Here is a 22,113-nt window from a genome sequence, read left to right as displayed (position 1 = left end):
CTCCTCTCAGCAATAAAGCTCTCTGAAGGCAGAGACTGTGTCTGGTTCATTCTATATTCCTTTGCCCTGTTCCAACCCCACTGTGTGATTAGGATAGTTCTTAGCATACAGAAGCCAATGAATATCAGACAAATGTGGATTGGGTGGGAAGAAAAATAATTAAAACTGAGATAGCCAAAATCTAACAAAATATGATTATACCTACCTATGTGCAAAGAAAAGTAGAAATTTGTGGGGTTGTGACAAACGTAAGTATTAGTAGGAGGGTGAACTGCTAAAAGGAAATTGAAGATAATTGTCAATAATTCCAAATCTGGAGGAGATCCAAGGACTTCTGCTATAATTTTCACAAATGAGTTACAAACCTCTCGGGGCATGGATGTAAGCTGCCCCTCTTTGTGTTCCTGAAAAAATAAAAAAAACTCTTTAGATTTAAAGAGAACTGCCAACTAACATTTTCCATTTAAGCAATAGATTCCTTTTAAGACAGAATTATGTTGGTTTACTACTCTAGTCTGATCATATTTACCACTAAACTGAGTTGCAACTTCCCCATTCAATATATCCTGCCATTAAAAAATTCATTAAAACCAACAGCAACTTACTCTCAGTCCATTTATCTTAATTAACAGGGCAAAGTTATATTACGGTGCTCATGAGCATGGCTCTGAAGCCAAACCACCTAGCTTTGCATTCTGGCCTCTCCACTCATTATCTGTGTGATTTGGGGCATATTTAATACCTCAATGCCTCAGTTCAGTAATATGGGAATGGTCATGTTACTTCCTATGGCCGTCATAAAGATTAAATGACAGAAACTCTTGGAAGAGCACCTCACATTTAGTAAGTGCCATATAAATGTTAGCTAATAGTTGTACTACCACGATGACTATCCCTACTTCTGTCCTACTATGATGGGATCACAAGGAGAAATTCCTGATAGACCAAACTGATTACATTACTACAATGTGTGCCAGTTTACAAACCACTTTCTCATAACCGCTCTGAGAGGTTTTATTCTTCATTTCTAGAATGTGAAGCTCAAAGTGATTATATGACTAACTTAAACCACACAGAAAATATGTAAATAGTTCAGACCTCTGATTCTTCTCTACTGTGTCATCGATTGCCTGGTATAAGAAGACCTGGCAGAGTGCCAAGCAACTACTAAAAATAAAGACAGGTATAAATAAATAATTTATATTCTCCAACTCCATCTCCCCTAGTAGGTAGCAGTCACCCTCTAGATCAAGACCAAGGGGGTACACTTCCTCATCTTCCCTCTCCCTGTACATGTGATACATCCAAAAAATGATACATCTCTGCACCCACTTTTCTTCATTTACTCTTTTGTAATTGCTGAATTAGAAAACTAAAATCTAGATGTTAACTTTGAAACCTCAGATTTAAGAAGAGATCACTGACTCTACAGAAGAACCAAAACCCCTCCGCCAAGATTTTCATTAGTGCCAAGTGGTCAAGCCAAGCCAAGCCAGGCACATAGGTCTTCTGATTTTCAAGTCAGTGCTACTTCTGCCATAGCCATCTGCCCTTTTTCTGAATTAGGCACCTGGTGCCTTCCACTTCCCAGGTCACCACTGCAGTCATTCATTCCTATGTCCATCCCAGGCCATGTTTCCTCAATCTTGTCTTTTCCACTGACCCCTTACAAATAGTCACTAGTATCCTATTTCATTAAAAAAAAAAAAAAAAAAACATCCTTTGGGACACCTGGGTGGCTCAGTCAGTTAAATGTCCGACTCTTGGGCAGCCCGGGTGGCTCAGAGGTTTAGTGCAGCCTTCAGCCCAGGGCGTGATCCTGGAGACCTGGGATCAAGTCCCACATCGGGCTCCCTGCATGGAGCCTGCTTCTCCCTCTGCCTGTGTCCAGTTCTCTCTCTCTCTTTCTCTCTCTCTCTCTGTGTCTCTCATGAATAAATAAATAAAATCTTTAAAAAAAAATAAATGTCCGACTCTTGATTTTGGCTCATGATCTCAGGGTTGTGAGATCAAGCTCTGAGTTGGGCTCTGTGCTGGGCATGCAAGCTGCTTAAGAGCCTCTCTCCCTCTCCTTCTACCCTTCCCCCAGTCTATTAAAAAAAATCCCTTAACTTGAACTTTGGGAACCTTTTATTAACTGTTTCTTTTACCCTTCACTTCTAGACTTTCTAATCATTATTTATTCTCACTGCTTCCAATGAGTCCACCACACGTGCTGTCTAAAGTCCTTAAAACCAGGATCCCTGGGTGGCGCAGCGGTTTAGCGCCTGCCTTTGGCCCAGGGCGCGATCCTGGAGACCCGGGATCGAATCCCATGTCGGGCTCCCGGTGCATGGAGCCTGCTTCTCCCTCTGTCTATGTCTCTGCCTCTCTCTCTCTCTCTCTCTGTGTGTGACTATCATAAATAAATAAAAATTATAAAAAAAAAAATAAAGTCCTTAAAACCTAGTTCTTGCCTTCATTCCACTGAAATCTTGAGTCATTAAGAATTTCTATCAGTGACCCTTTCTTTACCTGTCCACATTTTCTTTGAACTTTCCACATTATTTGGTTCCCTCTCTGCCCACCCTTGGTTTCCTGGTTCTTCTCTTAGCTCTTTGACTACTCTTTCTACATCTTTCAATAGCTCCTTTTTCCTGTTTCACACCTGAAAATGGATATTTCCAGAGGTACAAGCCACAGCCCTCTATGATCCTTCCACTACATTGTTTATCCTGTAGTGCTTATCCATCCCCGTGGCTTCACTGTGACATCAATGCAGACAGTTCCCCATCTGTCCCTCCCATCCCTCTCCCCAGTTCTAATCTTGCATATCTAGGTGCCTAGTGGTCACAGCTGCTGAACGTCCCACTGTAATCTCTGATGCACAATGGATAAGCTATACAACTTGCATGTTCAATTCCTTCTTTGATGATGCTATCATTCTTCTAGTCTCCCAGCTGGAAATTCTCTATTATATATTTCATTTCTCCTGCAGCTCCTATTTAGACAGGATCAAGCCCTTTTAATTCTCCTTATAATCTTCTTTATATTTGTTCCCTTTCTTTTACACTCTATTTTCATCACTTGAGTTCAGGTTCTTTATACTGTACTCATGAACTAATGAAACTGCCCCATGTCCAATATACTACCAATTTATCAATCTTTCTTAAATAATCTGAGATACCATAAAAGCAACAATTAGGTTCATTTCTTTATATAATTCCTACAATACCTACCATAAAACTATTCTTAATAGCTGTTTATTTGGTAATGGGCTCTTTCAATGAAGAAGGATGAAGAGATATACTTTTTAGGAAAAGGAACTGGTACCTCAATTTTTCTAGCATTTTTATAAATAAATGAAAATGAGAATATATATAGAAATCTCCAGGTTTACAAGTGTTACTCTGCTGACATGGAAAGACTAAAAGAGAACTTCACACTGTCTTGTGAACTTTTTGAAAATTGGTCAGCAAGTTTCAAAATGGATATACAAAGAAACTGATTTAGAGAAAAAATGCTATATAAATGTTACATAAACCATTCCACAAGCTAAGGGCCTCAGAGCTCACTGTATTGTATTCCTGAAGACAACAGTCTAATTTAATTTACTATAGGGCCCAAAAAAGGCAATACAATGTTTTTTGTTTTTTTAAAGAATTCATTCATCCAACAAATATTTATTAGATACCTGTATGTGCCAGTGTGATCAAGAAAAAACATTATCCCTGCCCTCAGCAGATTTACAGAGGGAAACAAATCATAATTTTATAAATGATGTGATACTAGGAAATGGAGATATGTGGAGCTAGTGGAGGAAGGGGAAGGGTTACTTTAAAATGCATAGAGATAGGAGGGCTTCTCTCAGGAAGTAAATTTAAAGTGGACGTATGAAGGATAAGCAGGAGGTAGCCAGATGGAAAGAACAGGATTAATAACTTCTCAGTCAGAAAAAATATTATGTGTCCTGAGGAGTGAAAAGAACTCACTGTTTAGGAAGAGAAAATAAGCCAGGGGGCCGCAGTGGCATGAAATGAGGCTGGCATGGTCACCAGGGCATATAGGCTTTCTTTAGGTATAGTCACAGATTCTGGATTTTATTCCAAGTACAATGGGAAGGCCTTGGTGTTATTCAAACAAAGGAATTAAAAACATAAATATTAATGCTCCCAGGGAACATCTGAACTTCTCTGACTTGATAAAGTTCTACTAGATGCCTCACTGAAAAAACAGACGACCTTGAAAAATATTCTCATATGCCAACCAAGGTTGTAAAAGAATATTGGCGAAGGCAGAGCTAAAAAATTAACTAGAAGCCAGGCCATAGCACAGACACTACTGGTGAGGTGCCATTTTTTAATATAACATTTAAAAAATTTTTTTAATTTATTTATTCATGAGAGACACAGAGAGAGAGAGAGAGGCGCAGACACAGGCAGAGGGAGAAGCAGGCTCCATTCCATGCAGGGAGCCTGACATGGTGGGACTTGATCCCGGGTCTCCAGGACCACACCCTGGGCTGAAAGTGGCCTTAAACCGCTGAGCCACCAGGGCTGCCCTTAACATAACATTTTGGATATATTTTCTATACGCTAATTCTAGTGCATATAATAGATCTTTGGCAAATATATGCTTATTAAGACAAAATATATTTGCTTGTTATTTAAGGAATGTGGAATGAGTTTCAGTTAGCAATAATCATGTGTCAGTTAAACTTTACTGGCCACCATACTACTACTGTGCAAAGCTTTGCTATTGTTGATATTTAAGAGATTACAAAATTATTATTATAACCCAGCATAAAGAGGCATTGTAGGTATACAATAGTTGTTGTTCTTTTGTAATTGAGCTATGAATGACAGTATGAAGGTCAAGCTGTAGGAGGCAGGAGTTGAGAAGAAAGAATCTGGGAGATTAGGGAAGATGGAGAAGACAAAAACTCCACTGAAAGTCCCACAAAAATCTGAGTTCACGGCACTGAGTTGTTAAACAAATAACTGTGGAAAATATCTCCCAAAGTAAAGTTACATGAAAAGTACCTGCAAAACCTGACATGTGAGTAGAAAGTGATGGACCACTCGGGCTTTCAGTAATTGCTTAATATTAAAGACCTGCTGGTGGTGATCTGCTCTGATGAGGACTTCGAGAGCCGCCAGCAGTGTTTCCCAAGCTCCTTGCTGAGAAAATAAAACACACACAAATCAGCACATGGTTCCTAAAAGACATGTTACCTGCTTTTTAGAAGACATAAAGCAATCTAACATTGTGGGTATATTCATGGCCAAAGATTAAATTCATCTGAAAAAGTAAATCTTAAAATTTACTCCACACTAATGTTTTTTGTCAATAACTCATTTCTAAAAACTTATGTTGAATGCAATATTGTATTAGGTGCTTTGGTACATTAATGTACCAAATATTTTATAATGTATAGTATTTTCAATAGATGAATTATCTTGAGGAATTTGATACAAACACCTGTTATCAACATAATTGCTTACAAATTGTTTTCAGAGCCTTATTAAAAATGCATAAACTTCTATTAAAAATGCATAAACTTCTATATGTATATAGCATTTAATTAAATTATTTTAGAAAAGATTGTACTAAACTGAAAAAAACTCACTGACAATGAGAAAATTCTGCATTTTGGGATTGATTTACTTTTAAGTCCAAATAACAGAATTCTGTGCATAATTACTGTGTATCTTCAGACTTCCTTTTAAGGTGCCTTAAAAATGATTTTCCCATGTGGAATCAATCTTAAATTACCCTTAATAATGGAGAAGGGGGAATCTTCTATAGATAACTAATACTGAAAAATAATCTTTGCCTCATTTTATTATTCCAAATGACCTATCAGCAAAGCTATTCACAAAAGACAAAATTAACTGGCTTGGGCTGCAGGTCTTCCTATTTCTCCTTGGAAGGTAATGAACAATGAAAAGGCCAGGGAACTGACAGACTTAATCATACTATTACACCCAAGGTCTTTCTCTTCATAAGATAGGGGTCAAGATGCCCTAGAAGAACAAGGCATATGAGAAATGGAGCACAAGGCAGCCCAAGTATGAAAACTTGATTCAGGTATGAAAAAGAGTACCAAACAGAATAGTGGCAAAGTAAAGAAATGACTGAAAACAGAAGACAAACTCAGTTAAAAATTATTAGGAGAGAAAATCTTATTTCGAACTCACAGAAGTACTTGTGTGTAACACTACTGAATTCAACAAAAAATGTTTTGTTTTTAATCAACAACCCCAAAGTAGTATCCTCTTTTGAAATACTAAAACGACTGTTGACCAGTTAGGTTCGATCTTCCAATCTACAACTGAGCTGTTTACTATACACTTATATTTATACTGCCTTTGTTTGTTTACATCTGCTATAACTGTACATTTTCTTTTTCTTCATGCAACATTACTCATATTTTTGTGCATACACATGTATGGTTATTTTTTATTCTAAAAGAGAGAGTTTATTCAGAATGAGAAAAGAAATAACGACAAACTAAAAAGTTTTAGAAATTGATAAGCACCATAAAGTCCAGAAGAAGCAATAGTTCAGTTAGCTGCCTAACACAATACTATAATATCTTCCCCCATGTGTGGCTGCATATTCTTTAATTGCTTTTTTTTTCTTTTGAAGCATAATTGACATATAATATTATATTTATTTCAGGTATACCACACTTAGTGAGATTCAATATTTATACGCATTATGGAGTGTAGAAATCACAAGAAATGCAGTTATCATCTGTCACTATATAAAGTTGTTTATACCATATTATCAACTATATTCCCTATGTTGTATCTTATATCCCCATGGCTTATTTATTTTACAACTGGAAGATTATACTTTTTTTTAAAAAAAGATTTTATTTATTTATTCATGAGAGACAGAGAGAGAGACAGAGAGAGAGAGAGAGAGACAGAGAGGCAGAGACATAGGCAGAGGGAGAAGCAGGCTCCTCACAGGGAGCCTAATGTGGGACTTGATCCCTGGACTCCGGGATCACGCCCTCAGCCAAAGACAGACACTCAACCACTGAGCCAACCAGATGTCCCAAGATTAAACTTTCTTTTTAATTATTTTTTTAGAATTTTTTAAAAGATTTTATTTATTTATTCATGATAGACACAGAGAGAGAGAGAGAGAGAGGCAGAGACACAGGCAGAGGGAGAAGCAGGCTCCATGCCAGGAGCCCGATGCAGGACTCGATCCTGGGTCTCCAGGATCATGCCCTGGGCCAAAGGCAGGCGCTAAACTGCCAAGCCACCCAGGGATCCCCCAAGATTATACTTTCATATAACAATACATTTTACAAATAGAAGAACAGAAAAATAATTCTGTCTTTCCTCTAGCATGCTTGATCAAAATTTATCTTTATTAATAATAGATTACAAAGGTTTCTTTCAGCATATCTCAACTCATTTTAATAATGAGTAAATTTTCAGGGAGTATTGCCAAATTTAGGAATAACTGATTTTTTAAAAAATCTGAAAGGTAAAAAAAAAAAAAAAAAAAAAAAAAAAAAATCTGAAAGGTATATACTTTGGTCTTTATGTTTGATGGTAATGCTGCTATATCTAACTCTAGATAATCTATAGTCTACACTAGAACTAAGAAGTTTATATGAGCCCATACCATGAAGATTGTTTAAAACTAGGGCATGGGGCACCTGGGTGGCTCAGCTGAGTGTCCAACTCTTATCTTGGCTCAGGTCTTGATCTCAGAGTTCAAGCCATGCGACGTGCTCCATCCTAAGCATGGAGCCCACTTAAAAAAATAAATAAACAACCTCTTGCCCCCCAGAAAAACTAGGGCAGAAAGGAAATAGCCTGTATCCATTCCCTGGCTGAGACCAGTGCATCCACCCAGTTGGGTTGAGATGCTGTGCCTAAGATCAACCATGTTCCTCAACTTATGCCTATAATGAAGCCAAGATTTCATAGCCTTGCCCTAATTCAGCTCTATGACTCGTGGGCAACTTGACTGCCCTACTCAGAAGTGTGTACATTTTTCCCTCTCCTTGACTTGACTGTCTAGTAAGTCTCTAGACTAAGACTCTAGTCTAAGAGTCTCTGGACTCTTAGCAGAATCCCTTTTGAGATTTATGGTAAATGCAAATCCTCACTTGATTTGAATGAGCCCCATGTTCTCTAGCCTGCTCTAGCTATTTCTAGTACTACTTTAGCTATATCCAGTTATCCTAAGTTCTGATCCTAATCTTCCAGCTCAGCATTACCACGGATGTTCAAAAACCTGCACAGAAAATAATCTCCACATTGCCATTTATAATTAACATTACACTAAAGTAGTAAGTTTGTTCTCTTCTCCAGAAGAATGATGAGATGAATATTTAAAAGCACATATCTGTCTGTGCAGCAAAGGAAACAACCAACCTATGGAATGGTTGAACATATGGAATGGGAGAAAACATATGCAAACACATATCAGATGAGGGATTAACATCTAGAATATATTGAGGACTTCTACAAATCAATAACAAAAAAAATCAATCCATTTTAAAAATGGGCAAAGAACTTGAACAGACATTTCTCCAAAGAAAATATACAAATGGCCAACAAGTATATGAAAAGATGCTCATCATCACAAAATATTGGGGAGATGCAAATCAAAATCACAATAGAATATCACTTCATACCCAATAGATAGCCACTATCAGAAAACCAGAAAATAACAATTGTTGGCAAGGATGTGGAGAAATTAGAATCCTTATACCTTATACAATGTGGGATTATAAAATGGTGGAGTTCTTATGGAAAATAGTGTAGAGGTTCCTTAAAAAATTAAAAATAGAATTACTATGATTCAACAATCCCACTTCTGGGTATATATATCCAAAAGAATTGAAAATAGGACCTCAAGGAAGCATTTACATATTCATGTCCATTACAGTGCTATTCACAACATCCATATCTAGAAGCAACCTAAATATCTATTGATAGAAGAAAGGATAAAGGAAATGTGGTATATACACACAATGGGTATTATTTAGTGTTACAAAAGAAAGAAATCTTGTCATTTACTACAACACAAATAAACATTGAGGACATATACTAAGTGAAATAAGCCAATCACAAAGACAAATACTGAATGATTACACTTCTATGACATATCTAAAGTAATCAAACTCATAGAAACAGAAAGTAGTATGTGGTTGCCAGGGACTGCGGAGTGACGGGGTAGGAGAAATAGGGGGAATTGTTCAATGGGTATAGTTTCAGGAAAGCAAGATGAAAATGTTCTAGATATCTGCTGTACAACAGAGTGTATATAGTTAGTACTATATTGTACACTTAAAAATTGTTAAGAGGGTAATTTATGTCATATGTTTTTTACCATTAAAAATAAAAAGCACATGGGGGCATCTAGGTGGCTCAGTTGGTTCAGCAACCAACTCTTGATTTTGGCTCAAGTCGTGATCTCAGTCAGGGTCATGAGAGTAAGCCCCATGTCTGGCTATGGACTCAGCAAGAAGTCTGCTTAGATTCTCTCCATCCCCCCTCCCTCTGCCTCTACTACCACTCACACATGCACGCACACTTTCTCTCTTTCTCCGATAAATAAATAAATCTTAAAAAATAAATAAAAGCACATGCCTTGGCTTTATTCCATATCTTCCAGTCAAGCAACAGCTCCTCTAGCAGTTTAACATCTTGGATTATAGCATTAGACTCTACATCCAACTTAAACTCTCCATTCTCATTGACATGAATAATATCTTCATCACAGCAACCTTCAAGAAGTGTCTATGGAAAATTAGCATTAATACAGGATGCGTTAATAATTGATTAATCCAAAAATTCAACAGAAACGTTAAGCTTTCAATCTTAGCAGTCATTACATTAAATTCAAAGGAAAATTAGTGATAATTCAACATTTCACAAAGTATCTTTGTTTTGCAAAACAATTCAAATTAGAAAAATACAAACTTCCAAATATTTGTAAATGACTATTCAGTAATATAGGTGAAATAAACATTTTATTTTTTATTTTTATTTATTTTTATATTCTTATTTTTTAAGTTCAATGAATATGTTAGACTTTAAACACTTTTTCCAAAAAAGTACTAAAGATTCATGCCATAAATGTAATAGTTTAAGGGAGTTGGGGATTGAAGGGACGGGTGGAGACATAGTCTTTTGCCTTACTACTAGTACCCTCAGAGACAAATAGTTTCACAACATTACCAAATGCTCTTAGTTAGAAAAGTATTTTAAATATATGATGATAGCTGGATCAAAATAAAAACTAATACAGCTTTGGAAAACTAACTCTCTTGCAGCATTGCCTACTGGAAGTGGCATAGTAGTAGGTGTCAAGAGAACGGAGTTATCTTCCATAAGGGGGAGCTGAGGCAAAAAAACAGTGTCTCTGTGGGTCTTAATCTCATCAATCTATGGAATGAGGGGCCAGCTCTAAGACACAGCTCCAGTTTATCCAGATCCAAAAATTTTTTCTTACTCTTCTAAAATGCTTTAAACAAGAAAAAATGTAATTATGTAAATGATGAAGAAAACCAGAAGTGTTTAATACACAACAGTGTATCAAATATACACTGTTGAGTTTCCTTCGTTTTCTTCAGGAATAACTGAAACATAAAAGTTTATTGTTGGAAGACTAGTGAAGAAAGAAGTATCATTGCATATGAAACTGTAAGAATAAATATTATGAGGACATACCTTCAAAACATGAAAGCCAACAATGCATTTTTGTTTAATCAACACCTGATGAATCATAGAAAGTCCATTACAATTTTCTAATTCATGTATTCTCTGTTGGTTGTATTTAGTTAATGAGAGTATAACTCTCAGTGCTAATGCTTGGGTTTCTTCACAGCTACTGAGTTCCACAACCTAAAAAAATATTTTTTTTAACTTATTAAAAAAAAATTAACATGTATGATTATTGACTATTATATAACATCAATCTATCAGTTTTATTTGAAAGCTATTTTTTTGCTCACACTTTGCTTGTCATTAAGCATTATAAACAAAAATGAAAGACATAAATCCCATGATCCTTAGTCTCTTAAATATACTATAAATGAACTGAAATAACATTTAAAACTGTATAAGTCAGTAGCATTTCATTAGTGATCTGAAATGCCAGCAAAATGCCTCAGGTTTTTTATTGGTCCATCAACAAATCAACTCTACATTACATGCTATGGAAGATAGCAAAGAAGTAAAAGGCATGATACTTGCTCCCAATGGGGCCTACTATCTAGTCAAAAGATAAGTTTTATGTATGAAAACCATAGATTTGCCCTGTACTTCAATTAAACCAATGCTTTCTGACCACTGCTATATATGAGAAACATACACCTTATTATCATGATTACAGACAAAAAAGAATGAGATATGAATGTCATAAGGGCACAGAAACTATTTCTGACTCTACTTTGCTTAGGTTAGGGAAGCCTAAATGGAGAGAAGATGGTCTGGAAAGACAGTAAAACACTAGAAAGTAGGAATGGCAGGTAGCCGGGAGCAAGAGACTGTAGAAGGTTAAGGGTTTATTTTTATTTTTATTTTTTTTAAAGATTTTATTTATTTATTCATGAGAGACACACACAGAGAGGCAGAGACATAGGCAGAGGGAGAAACAGGCTCCCCATGGGGAGCCCAAAATGGGACTCATCCCAGGACCCCAGGGTCACAACCTGAGCCAAAGGCAAACACTCAATCACTGAGCCACCCAGGTGTCGTAGGGTAAGGGTCTAAAGCTAGAAGTTCCTGGTACAGCTAGGAGGCTGCAGGTTGCCTATTTGACTGATTCGGATCAAAATGCAGGCTATGTATACAAGGTTTTTAAGGACCAAATTTTATTTTTGTAGGGGAGGAGGAAAAATAGTGAAGAAAGTTTATAAGTTTTTTTTTGTTTTTGTTTTTTGTTTTTTATTTTAGAGTGATCCCCAGACCAACAGCATCAGCATTACCTGGGAACTTTCTCTCTCTCTTTTTTTTTTTTTTTAATTTTTATTTATTTATGAAAGTCACACAAAGAGAGAGAGAGAGGCAGAGACACAGGCAGAGGGAGAAGCAGGCTCCATGCACTGGGAGCCCGACGTGGGATTCGATCCCGGGTCTCCAGGATCGTGCCCTGGGCCAAAGGCAGGTGCCAAACCGCTGCGCCACCCAGGGATCCCGAAAGTTTATAAGTTTTAAGCATGACAACATACTTTAGAAGTCTTATTGGAAAGATCCTAAATGTTGGCAAAATAAAATATTAATCATTGTCTCTAGGATCTAGTCACTGTGTAATAGTAATCATAACAAAATTACATTCAGTAACAAAATGTATATTTTGAAATTATACAAAGCTATAACAGTTGATTACAAAATGTTGATAAGGAGTTAGACAAAGAGCTTTTAATTTTAAAATACTATGGGAAAATTAACTAGATATTGGATGCAAAAAAAATTGAAAAAGGAAGAAGAAAAGAGAAAAACAGCTTAGAGTATGGCAAATCAATGCTGACAAAATATTTATAAGAACAGTAATGGTAGTATCAGACACTGATGCACCCCTTGCTGCAAAATCAATCAAAAGTGGTCGTCCAATTGAAGAAAGCAAGCCAGTTAGGAAGACTGAAAATTTGAGAATGCTGCAGAAATTACACTTAGGAATAAAATTCTGAGGATGAAAGAAGACCAAGGCTGCTTTAATTAAACAAGGATATGGGCCTTGAGGAAGGAGGGATGATTAGTACATTTGTATTCCCTATTTAGGATTTCAGCAATCCCTGTAAATAGTATATACTTATTGATTGTCTATGTCAGGCAAGTTATTGTCCCTGCTCTAAGACGACTAAGTAGAACAGATAATTGAACAGTTATTTCTAATACAGTACTCATAACAGTCAAACAATATTTCTCCTTCTCTTTTAGAAAAACTTCAAATAGGGGTGCCTGGGTAGCTCAGTCAGTTAAGTGTCTGCCTCTGGCTTGGGTCATGGTCCCAGGGTCCTGGGATAGAGCCCCAGGTCCTGCTCCCTGCTCAGCGGGGAGTCTTCTTCTCCCTCTGCTCTTCCTCCCATTCATCATATCTCAAATAAATACAAAATAAACATTAAGGAAAAAACCTTCAAACAGGGGTGCCTGTGTGGCTCAGTCGGTTGAGCATTTGATCATGATCTCAGGGTTCTGGGATTGGCCCCAGGTGGAGCTCCTCACTGAGCAGAAAGTCAACTTGTCCCTCTGCCCTCCTCCTGCTCATTCTCTCTCTCTCTCTCAAATAAAATAAAGAAAATATTTTTAAAAAATGACTTCAAACAAACTCAAATTATTTTTTGTACTTATTTGCGGACTCTTGTTTTTTTCCGTGTATCTGTAAGCTTGGGAAAAACAAGTTTCACAACCATTATTTTAAAGACTACATTACTAAGGCTCCTGAGTGACGCAGTCGGTTTAAGTGTCTAACTCTTGGTTTTGGCTCAGGTCATGGTCTTAGGGTTATGAGATGGAGCCCTGTGTCAGACTCTATGCTCAGCAAGGAGTCTAAGATTCTCTCTCCTTCTCCTTCTGCCCCTCCCCCCCACTCTTTCTCTTTCAAATGAATATTAAAAAAAAAAAGAAGAATATATTCCTTGTCTATGGCCATACCACCTTGAACATGCTCAATCTTGTTCAAAGAACACCTTTCTTCTTTTCATTACTATAACATGTAATTTTTCTTATTGACAATTTAAATCTTGTACATTGAATGACTGATTTAAATGTAATACCTACCCAATGTGGCACTTGAACTCATGACCCCAAGATCAAGAGTTGCACACTGTACTCACTGAGTCAGCCAGGCACCCCATTAAATCTTGTGCATTTAATATTTAATTGTTCTAATTACATTTCTGGATAATAGAAAACTTCTAAAATCTCCACAATTAAAAGAATTTTCACCGTTTGTGGCAGAGAACTTAATGACAACCTAATCATGCAATTTTTTTTAAAAGTTTATGATAATTGAGGTATAAATGGTTTTGTAATTTAAAAAAAAAAACACTGAAATTTATCAGTATTAAAGAAGAAGTTTCTCTTCAGGTAAAACTATAGTCAGTGATTCTTACCCTAGCAAAGAGAAAAACAAATATACCAGTTCCACCAATCTCGTGCAGAATGCCTTGAATAGTTTTACATTCAGTAGGCCGTAGATTCTTTAGATGATGAGGTTCTAACAAGATGCTCTGAACTTCTTTGGAGCTGAAGGGTCTTTGAGAGAGTTGGGTTTTCATCTGACCTTTAAGTCTAATAACTGGTTCATAGATGGTATACTGAGCAGGACAGTTAGTTGTATATACAACTGAAAGACTTTCCTGAAACACAAATATTTTCCTTTAGTCACTAAATAAAATTTAAAAAGTTATCAACCAGCAAATATATATTTCAAACTGAAAAGGTGCCGAACAATTTTTTTTGACAGACACTACACTAAATAAAGATGAACATGAGAGGCAAGGTGGCAAAGATCCATTTCAATTAGCAGTGACCAATAGTATAAACGTTGTCAAGGCTGAGAAAGATTCCGGCTTTAATCATTTTAGAATAAACATGAAATTATACTTACTTTTGCTACTAAGAACAGCTGAGTCTCATACCACATTCATTACATACCAGGCTTTGTTGCTTGCACTTACAAATATTAACCAATCATTACAACCTTATGAGATAGGAACTCTGGGTCAATGCATTCAAAATTTTTGCTTTAAATTTGTTCACAGGCTGGCTACTCATTTAAGAGTGACTGTGAGCCAGATCTTTCTACTAGAATAAAATCCCAGGCTATCATCATTCCTAACTAAAACAAAGGAATTTTCAATATTTCTCCCCACAGAGAGTAGTTTCCATCAGGTTCTAACTTTAGGTGAGTTGCTCAGGCTTAGGAAAATCATGTACTGTGTCAGTGTCTTCTCACAGAAACTGTGGGGGCTCTGATCATTTTCAACCATGATGATATTAAAAGTTTCACCAGACATCATGTAGTATATTTGCATACCAACTAGCATGACTACACAGTCTATTGTATATGATTATGCTGGGCAAAACAAAAACTTAAACCTGCAATAGTTTTCATCAGAAAGCTGACAAAATGGTCATCTATGTAAGACAATCCCACCTGACACCAGTGCCTTGCCAGACTTTAGCTCATGACCTCATAATCCCCAAGTTACTAAATCAGGCTTTAAAAATTTGCTTTCTAGAGTTTTCACATCAAACCCTTAGAATTTTCATTTGTGATAATTTATGTTAAATTTTGTGACTTATATAACCTATATTCTTTTCAAGCAAAATAAAAGTATTAGGGAAATTTTATGTATGTGTAAAAACAAATGATTAAAACCTAGAGTTAAAATTATTATTTGAACAAACACTAGTTGTGTGAACTCCCTGGTCTCCCTAAAGCATGGATTCTCAGTGTGTGGTCCTGAACCAGCAGCATCAGCATCATCTAGTATTTGTTAAAAATGCAAATTCCAGGGCCACACTTCAGACCCTACTGAATCCAAAACACTGGCCCAGCAATTTGTTTTAATAAGTCCTCTGGGTGATTCTGATGCACGCTCAGGTTTGAGAAACATTTCCCTAAAGCATGTTTTCTCAATGGTGAGACATTTAGGGTGGGATAATTCTTTGCTGCATAATACTGCCCTTGTAGTATGGAACACTTAGCACCTCTGGCCACCACTCAATCATAGTAGATGGCCCAAATGCCTTCAATCCTCATTTTTAAATACTTTCTAGGGAGAAAAAGATCATATATGCAGTGTCAGATCATTAGCTAAATTCCATAGGTATCTATTCTCTATCCACTTTATAGATATATATTTAACACCATTTAAGACTTGTGTTTTACAAAATATCTATGCTAGAATTTCTCCTTTCCCTTAATCAAATGTTACAGCTTTAAAGTATAATTTAAAAAATATGAAATACACATCTCATTAACAACAACAAAATACATTCCAAACCAATAGTTTCCTTCAAGTAAAAACTATCTCTGACATATAACTGTACCTCTTATAAGAAGCAAGAGAAGGAGGAACACAGTTTCATGGCCAGATCTACCAGTTTTTAGTAGATCTTCTAAGATTATGAAGGCTCAGCTTTCTAGTTGCTATAATGAAAAATATCCACCACAAGTTCCTAAATTATATTCTAGAACAAAATATTACAATATTGTATAAAAAACAGTCTGAGAGTCTCATATAAGCAGAGTTAGCAATATTTTGAAAGCCAATTCCTGTTACTGATATTAAACAAATATTCTAAAATCTGAATATATGTAATTAAGACCAATATTATAAGTAAAAGTTAGTATTCACTTATAAATATGGAAATGAAATGCAATGAGCAATATTGTTTAGGCTAACATATGTTATATTTTCACTATATCATAAACATTTTTCTTAAATGATCAGGAGATGTAAACTAAACCAATACTTAGTATAGAAATATAGTTCTAAGGAAAAGGGGATAAAAATTTGAAACCTGAAAAAAATTTCTGAGTATTTAAATTGTTTTAAAGAAAAAACTGAGTTTTAAGGAACAAAAATGTTGAGAAAGAAAGAAGAGAAACTTTAGAAATTTAATTGATAGCTAATTACATATTTAATGAACAGTTACTATATTTAATTATCAGTTACTATAAAGTTAAAAATCATAAAATGAAAACTTACAATTAAGAGACCAATGTCCACTTCTTTCTTGGTCATAAAAAGTTCTCTTATTTGTTCACATTGCAAAATTTCTTTATTAATATATTTGGAGTAGTCATTCACAGGCTTGCCATATCTGCATGGCATTATAGATGTGTGGTTGGGTCCACAAGCATATAGATAAAAGGCCTCTTGTGAATCAATCTTAGCTCCTGAATAGCAGAAAAATAAGCTTACTGATTTAGATCACTCCAGTCAGAATGTTTTAAGACTTTACATTTATTTATTTGAGAGTACGAGCTGGGGAAGAGGCAGCTGGGGGAGAAGCAGACTCCGTGCTAAGCAGTAAGCCCGATGCTGAGATGTTGGGTACTCCATCCCAGAATCATAACCTGAGCTGAAGGCTGATGCTTAACTAACTGAGCCATCCAGACACCCAAGCAGAATTTTTCATAAAAAGCAAGAAATCAAGAATTAATTTATTTTGCTAGATTCTTTTATCTCAATAAAATTGATAAAGCCTCAAATTCCAATCTGGTTTCATTAGCAAATAACCTATGCCAACTACGGATGGAAAATGAATATACAAAGTTAACTGTGAAGCTTGTGATAAAATAAAATCAAAATTTCTATTTGTTCCTTAAATAGAAAACAGCTATTTTGGTTTTGTTCTGCCTTTTTTTTTTTTAAGTAAATGGAAACTATAATCAGTAAATTTCTTTTTAAAATAAATATGGATTGATGTCTCTATTCCTTCCATCCATCTATATATTCAATAAGCACTGCCTGAATGTTATTATGTGTCAGGTTTAGTGATATATATATATATATTTTTTTTAAACATATTTTCCCTAAAATTTATTATTTTTATAGAATACCCTAAAATTTTAAGAGAGACAACCATTCTAAGTTTACTTGTCATAATACTGCATATTCCAGGATTATAAAATAAAATTGATTTTTTTTAATAAAATTGATTTAATATAAGCTTTCTTTTTGGAGGAGAGGGGTTGGGGTATGACGTACATCCCTACATTAAATATATATATCGGGATCCCTGGGTGGCGCAGCGGTTTGGCGCCTGCCTTTGGCTCAGGGTGCGATCCTGGAGACCCGGGATCGGATCCCACGTCGGGCTCCCGGTGTATGGAGCCTGCTTCTCCCTCTGCCTATGTCTCTGCCTCTCTCGCTCTCTCTGTGTGTGACTATCATAAATAAATAAAAAATAAAAAAAAATAAATGTATATATCAATTGTAAGAAACATCTCCAATATAAAAATGTTAAAATATTTTAAAAGTGCATCCTGGCATCTAAGTAGTATAGTACTTACTTAAGTGAAGGAAGAGGGATTAATATCTTATCCTGGATAATTTATTAGTTTAATAACTTGTTATCTGAGAGAAAAATTTAGAAGTTCTTCAAAGGAGAAAAATATACCATTGAAGAGGAGTAAATTTCCCAGGTCCCATTTTCCAGCCAACTGTAAAAACTCTTCTTGGGATGATAAACAATGGCCAATCATGCAAAATGTTTTATTGCTATCAGATGATAGACTTGTTCTTCTTGGAAGCACAAAATCCAAAGAAACATCAGGCTTCCTGCATCAAAAACAAAGTTAAATCAATTATTTCAGTGACTTAGAGTATTTCAAAAGTATGAATGTTTAATAATGGGAAATTCTTGAACAGTCTTGGTTTAGTATCACAGAGCTGGTGATGGGAATTATTCTATTAGTTCAGAAAGTGATAAAGATAGTATCAAATTTAAATCAAAGGAATAATATATTTGTCCTTGGTCACTTGCTCATTGCTCTATTAACAAAAGAAATCATTACTTTGTACCAAATGACAAAAAAAAAAAAAAAAAAAAAAATCCTTCAAATGTTTTCTCAAAGAGAGACACACATGACAAGAGGACTTCATTATCTAGTTGGAAGTATAGTATGCTAAGTTCTATCCCTATTTGGTGAATATTTTAAGCTCCATAGTAAGATAATTAAGGTAACTTATAAAGGTAAAGTTTATAAATAAGATAGAATATGCAGACATGGTTAGCTCTTAATGAGAAATTCTACATTGGTATATCTATTTATTTAAAATCTCTTCCCTAAGGCTTTCTGTTTCATATTTAACATATAAATTTATTTTAAAGAAATATTTTCTGATAAAGATATGAGACAACTTTTAAAAATTGAGTTATAACTGATATACAACATTAGAGTAAGATCATTTCTATTACCTGCATCTTTCTTGAACCAAATATATGGCCATGACTGAAGCACTACTGCCACCTATTGGCAGTATGACTTAATATAGTTTTTAAGGGTAAATGCTTTACAAGATGAATTTGATAAATATTAAATAGCTACTATGTGCCATGTATTTCTACCAGATTTGTGTGCTCATCATTAAATAACAACATAAACTATTAATAATTTGTTTTTAAGTGTCATTATGTATTATTAAAAACATTCTCTGGAAATGTGTTATAGAAATTATTCTATTAGTTCAGAAAGTGATAAAGATAGTACCAAATTTTAATCAAAGGAATAATGTATTTGTCCTTGGTCACTTGCTCATTGTTCTATTAACAAATGAAATCATTACTTTGTACCAAATGGTAAAAATGAATTCCTTCAAAGTAATATAGAAATATGTGAATTCAGTGGCTATGCTCACTAACTGTCTACAATGAACAATCTAATCTAAACTCCCACTCTGAACAAGTCTAATAGTTTAGGACTCCTATAGCTGTCAGGTGGTCTGATTCAGAAAAAAAAAAAAAAAGCTGTGGGGCAATAAATCTTCAGGTTCTAAAACATGGGTTGTATCTGGGTTCAAGTTTCCGGTGTATTCCATTCTTGTGACATGACTTTACCCCCCACTTTGGGTCTCAACTTTCTCATATGTAAAACAGAGAAAACAATATGCCTACTTCCTAGTGTTATCAGGAGGACCAAATGAGGTAATTTGTGTAAGGTGTTGAATACAGTGCCGGGCACATGTTGAGAGCTCAAGAAATGCGAAAAGAGTCCAAGAGAAAGAGGTTCACTATTCCAGCCCTATCCCCAACTCCAACGGATCTCACTCAAGGTTCTGAAAAAAATTTACTAATTGGCTGTCTCAGAAAATATTTTATTTGGAATAGAGAAGCTTCAATGGCATATTTCCATGTATTTTAAAAATGAATACACAAAAACTGAAGTCTTGATTTTTTTTCCAAAGCCTGTTCTTTCCTGTGGCAGATACCAGGGACTGACTACTCCAGGTCATTCACAGACCCCATCTCCTCTGCCTTCCTCTAGCATTGAGGCTGGACAGCTGGAAGCCATTAACTTGATAGCCTCCCTTTCAGCAATGACCCAGCACACAGCCTTCCCTTTGTTTTCACAGGCCTTTCCTCTCCTCTGTTCAGAGCATGCTCCATCTCCCCTTGAGGTCTCAAATAATCCTTGCCCAAAGAGGCCTTTCCTGATCCACCTCTTAAGTAGAAAACCAGTTATTTTCTGTCTAGGGATCTGTTTTATCTCCACAATATTTGTCATAATTTGTATATATTCATTTAACTGTTTGCTTGTTGCTGCTTCCCCATTAGACTGTGAGTTCCAAAAAGGCATGGAACTTGAGTCTTGAGTCTTGTTTACCATTTCCCTCAGGCCCACTACGGCACATGGTGGGTACACAGTAATTCCTCAATATAGATTTAATGGATGAACAAATGAATGACTAAAAATAGATTCATCTACGCTAAGGCATATATTGTTTCTGTGGTCTAATCTACTTCAAGGGATATTTGAGAGAATTAGGAGGTAATGTTTATAATGCACCTAGCAAAAGATCTTTAACATAACAGGTATGCAATATTTTATAGTCCATTCCTTACATTCTAGATGCCTCATCTTGAAATTCAAAACTTGCCCATCAGCTTTACCATATCCATTCGTTTTTCTTTCTCATTATTCAACTTAGGATCTTTCTTCGAGCCAGCTTGATCCCATTCCATGCTATACCAGTTTCCAATTCTGTATCCGCTTTCATGTTATTTCATTCATAAAATACTTCCCAACTCTTACAAATCCAAGATAGCTCTCTTGGGGTTAAGTTTTACATTAAGATATTCCAGAAAATATTTCTTATTAACTTGACCCACAATTCTCCTGGTCGGTAAACATCACACAGTGTTATACCTGAATCTATCACCTGGTACATTTCTAGGACCCTATCTCAATCTATCACCTGACACACTGGCTTATATTTTTCTCTAGTCATTCTAACTTCTTTTGAAATCTGACTTAATTTAGGTATTAGCCTTAAAAAAATTAGGTATTAGCCTGATTAGTCAATTAATTGAAATAATTTCTTGTGGAGTCATCTTATAAATGTATAGACATGAAGGACCAAATTATAGGTTCTGTTCCTTGATCTAACGTATATTCTACATAAATGTCTAAGTGTCCAGATTTCTGCATGTTCCCCCAAACCCAAATGTTAATTTTCAATAGTTACTAGTATGAGAAATTAATTTTGTGTTAAAGTGATAAATAGGAAAAAATATCCAACTCTGACACAGATTCTTGCATTAACATACAGGACATTTTATCTATAGTTTTCTGTAACATATTTCAGAAGCTATGACAGACTAAACTTAAAAATGTAACTGAAGTTAGTGTTTACTAAAAATGTTTCAAACCTCTGCCCAGAAATCCATATGGAGATTTTCCCATGGTTATTCTTTTTCCCTTGGGACTGCTGTAAGTAGGTAAGGACTAAATGCTGCCATTTGCTTGGGACGAAAATATTCTCCTGTGATTCAACCTGTGCCAGTAAAACAGCTTTCATATCATCATTTGAATCCAGGCACATACTATAAAAAAAGAGAAAAAGTATAGGCTGAAAACATGAAATTTCTGATCTCAGCATTTAATAAATGTATAACAACAATAATTCTAGATATTTAAATGAGATTAAAAAGCAGTTCTACTTTTAAACTAACCTGAAAGGTCAGTAGGTCATTGTTTTATACCATAAAATATGCTTAGTTATTTTCTTATAGTATTACCTCAATTCATGAGATGATGCTCATTTGCTGGTGCTAATAATTTAGGCATTAATTTTCAAAATTCAATTTGCAAAAAAACCCTTTATTGTTACTATTTCTACAGTCATTGCTCTTTTAGACATTAAAATGTAATAGTTGGTTCATACAAAAATTAATACATGTTGTACATAAATGTCTAAATGCCAGGATGTACTAGAGGTCTATCCCACTTGGAAGGACTACTGAGAGAATTAAGATAGGATGTATATAAAGTACCAAGTAACATTTACAACAAAAAGCATGTATCATCTAAATAACGTATTTTGGTTTAAAGTTTTATAAAAATAGTATCATACTATTCATACTCAATACAAGTAAAAGATTTATATCTACACTAGTTAACAAAGGAGGT

At 35.3% G+C, this 22,113-nt stretch overlaps 1 protein-coding gene across 6 annotated transcripts in view; it reads right to left on the bottom strand.

The window, feature by feature from the left end:
• LYST (lysosomal trafficking regulator) overlaps positions 1-22,113 on the bottom strand; it is a 189,270-nt gene that overhangs the window by 103,914 nt on the left and 63,243 nt on the right. For all 6 annotated transcript variants that reach the window (XR_005357742.1, XM_038533839.1, XM_038533842.1 and 3 more), the window contains exons 14-21: positions 21,354-21,527; positions 18,102-18,262; positions 16,685-16,875; positions 14,078-14,323; positions 10,692-10,865; positions 9,609-9,758; positions 5,022-5,159; positions 206-404 (exon numbers count right to left, since the gene is read on the bottom strand). Coding sequence is in view for 5 of the 6 variants with exons in the window: in XM_038533839.1 (XP_038389767.1) it covers positions 206-404; positions 5,022-5,159; positions 9,609-9,758; positions 10,692-10,865; positions 14,078-14,323; positions 16,685-16,875; positions 18,102-18,262; positions 21,354-21,527 (1,433 nt within the window). In the remaining variant the exon portion in view is untranslated. The remainder of the gene's footprint in view (positions 1-205; positions 405-5,021; positions 5,160-9,608; positions 9,759-10,691; positions 10,866-14,077; positions 14,324-16,684; positions 16,876-18,101; positions 18,263-21,353; positions 21,528-22,113) is intronic.

The sequence above is a fragment of the Canis lupus genome, chromosome 4, assembly GCF_011100685.1.
Source record: "Canis lupus familiaris isolate Mischka breed German Shepherd chromosome 4, alternate assembly UU_Cfam_GSD_1.0, whole genome shotgun sequence".
Classification (NCBI taxonomy): domain Eukaryota; kingdom Metazoa; phylum Chordata; class Mammalia; order Carnivora; family Canidae; genus Canis; species Canis lupus.
The sequence above is the reverse complement of the archived record's forward strand: the minus strand, read 5'-3'. Positions and strand labels throughout refer to the sequence as shown.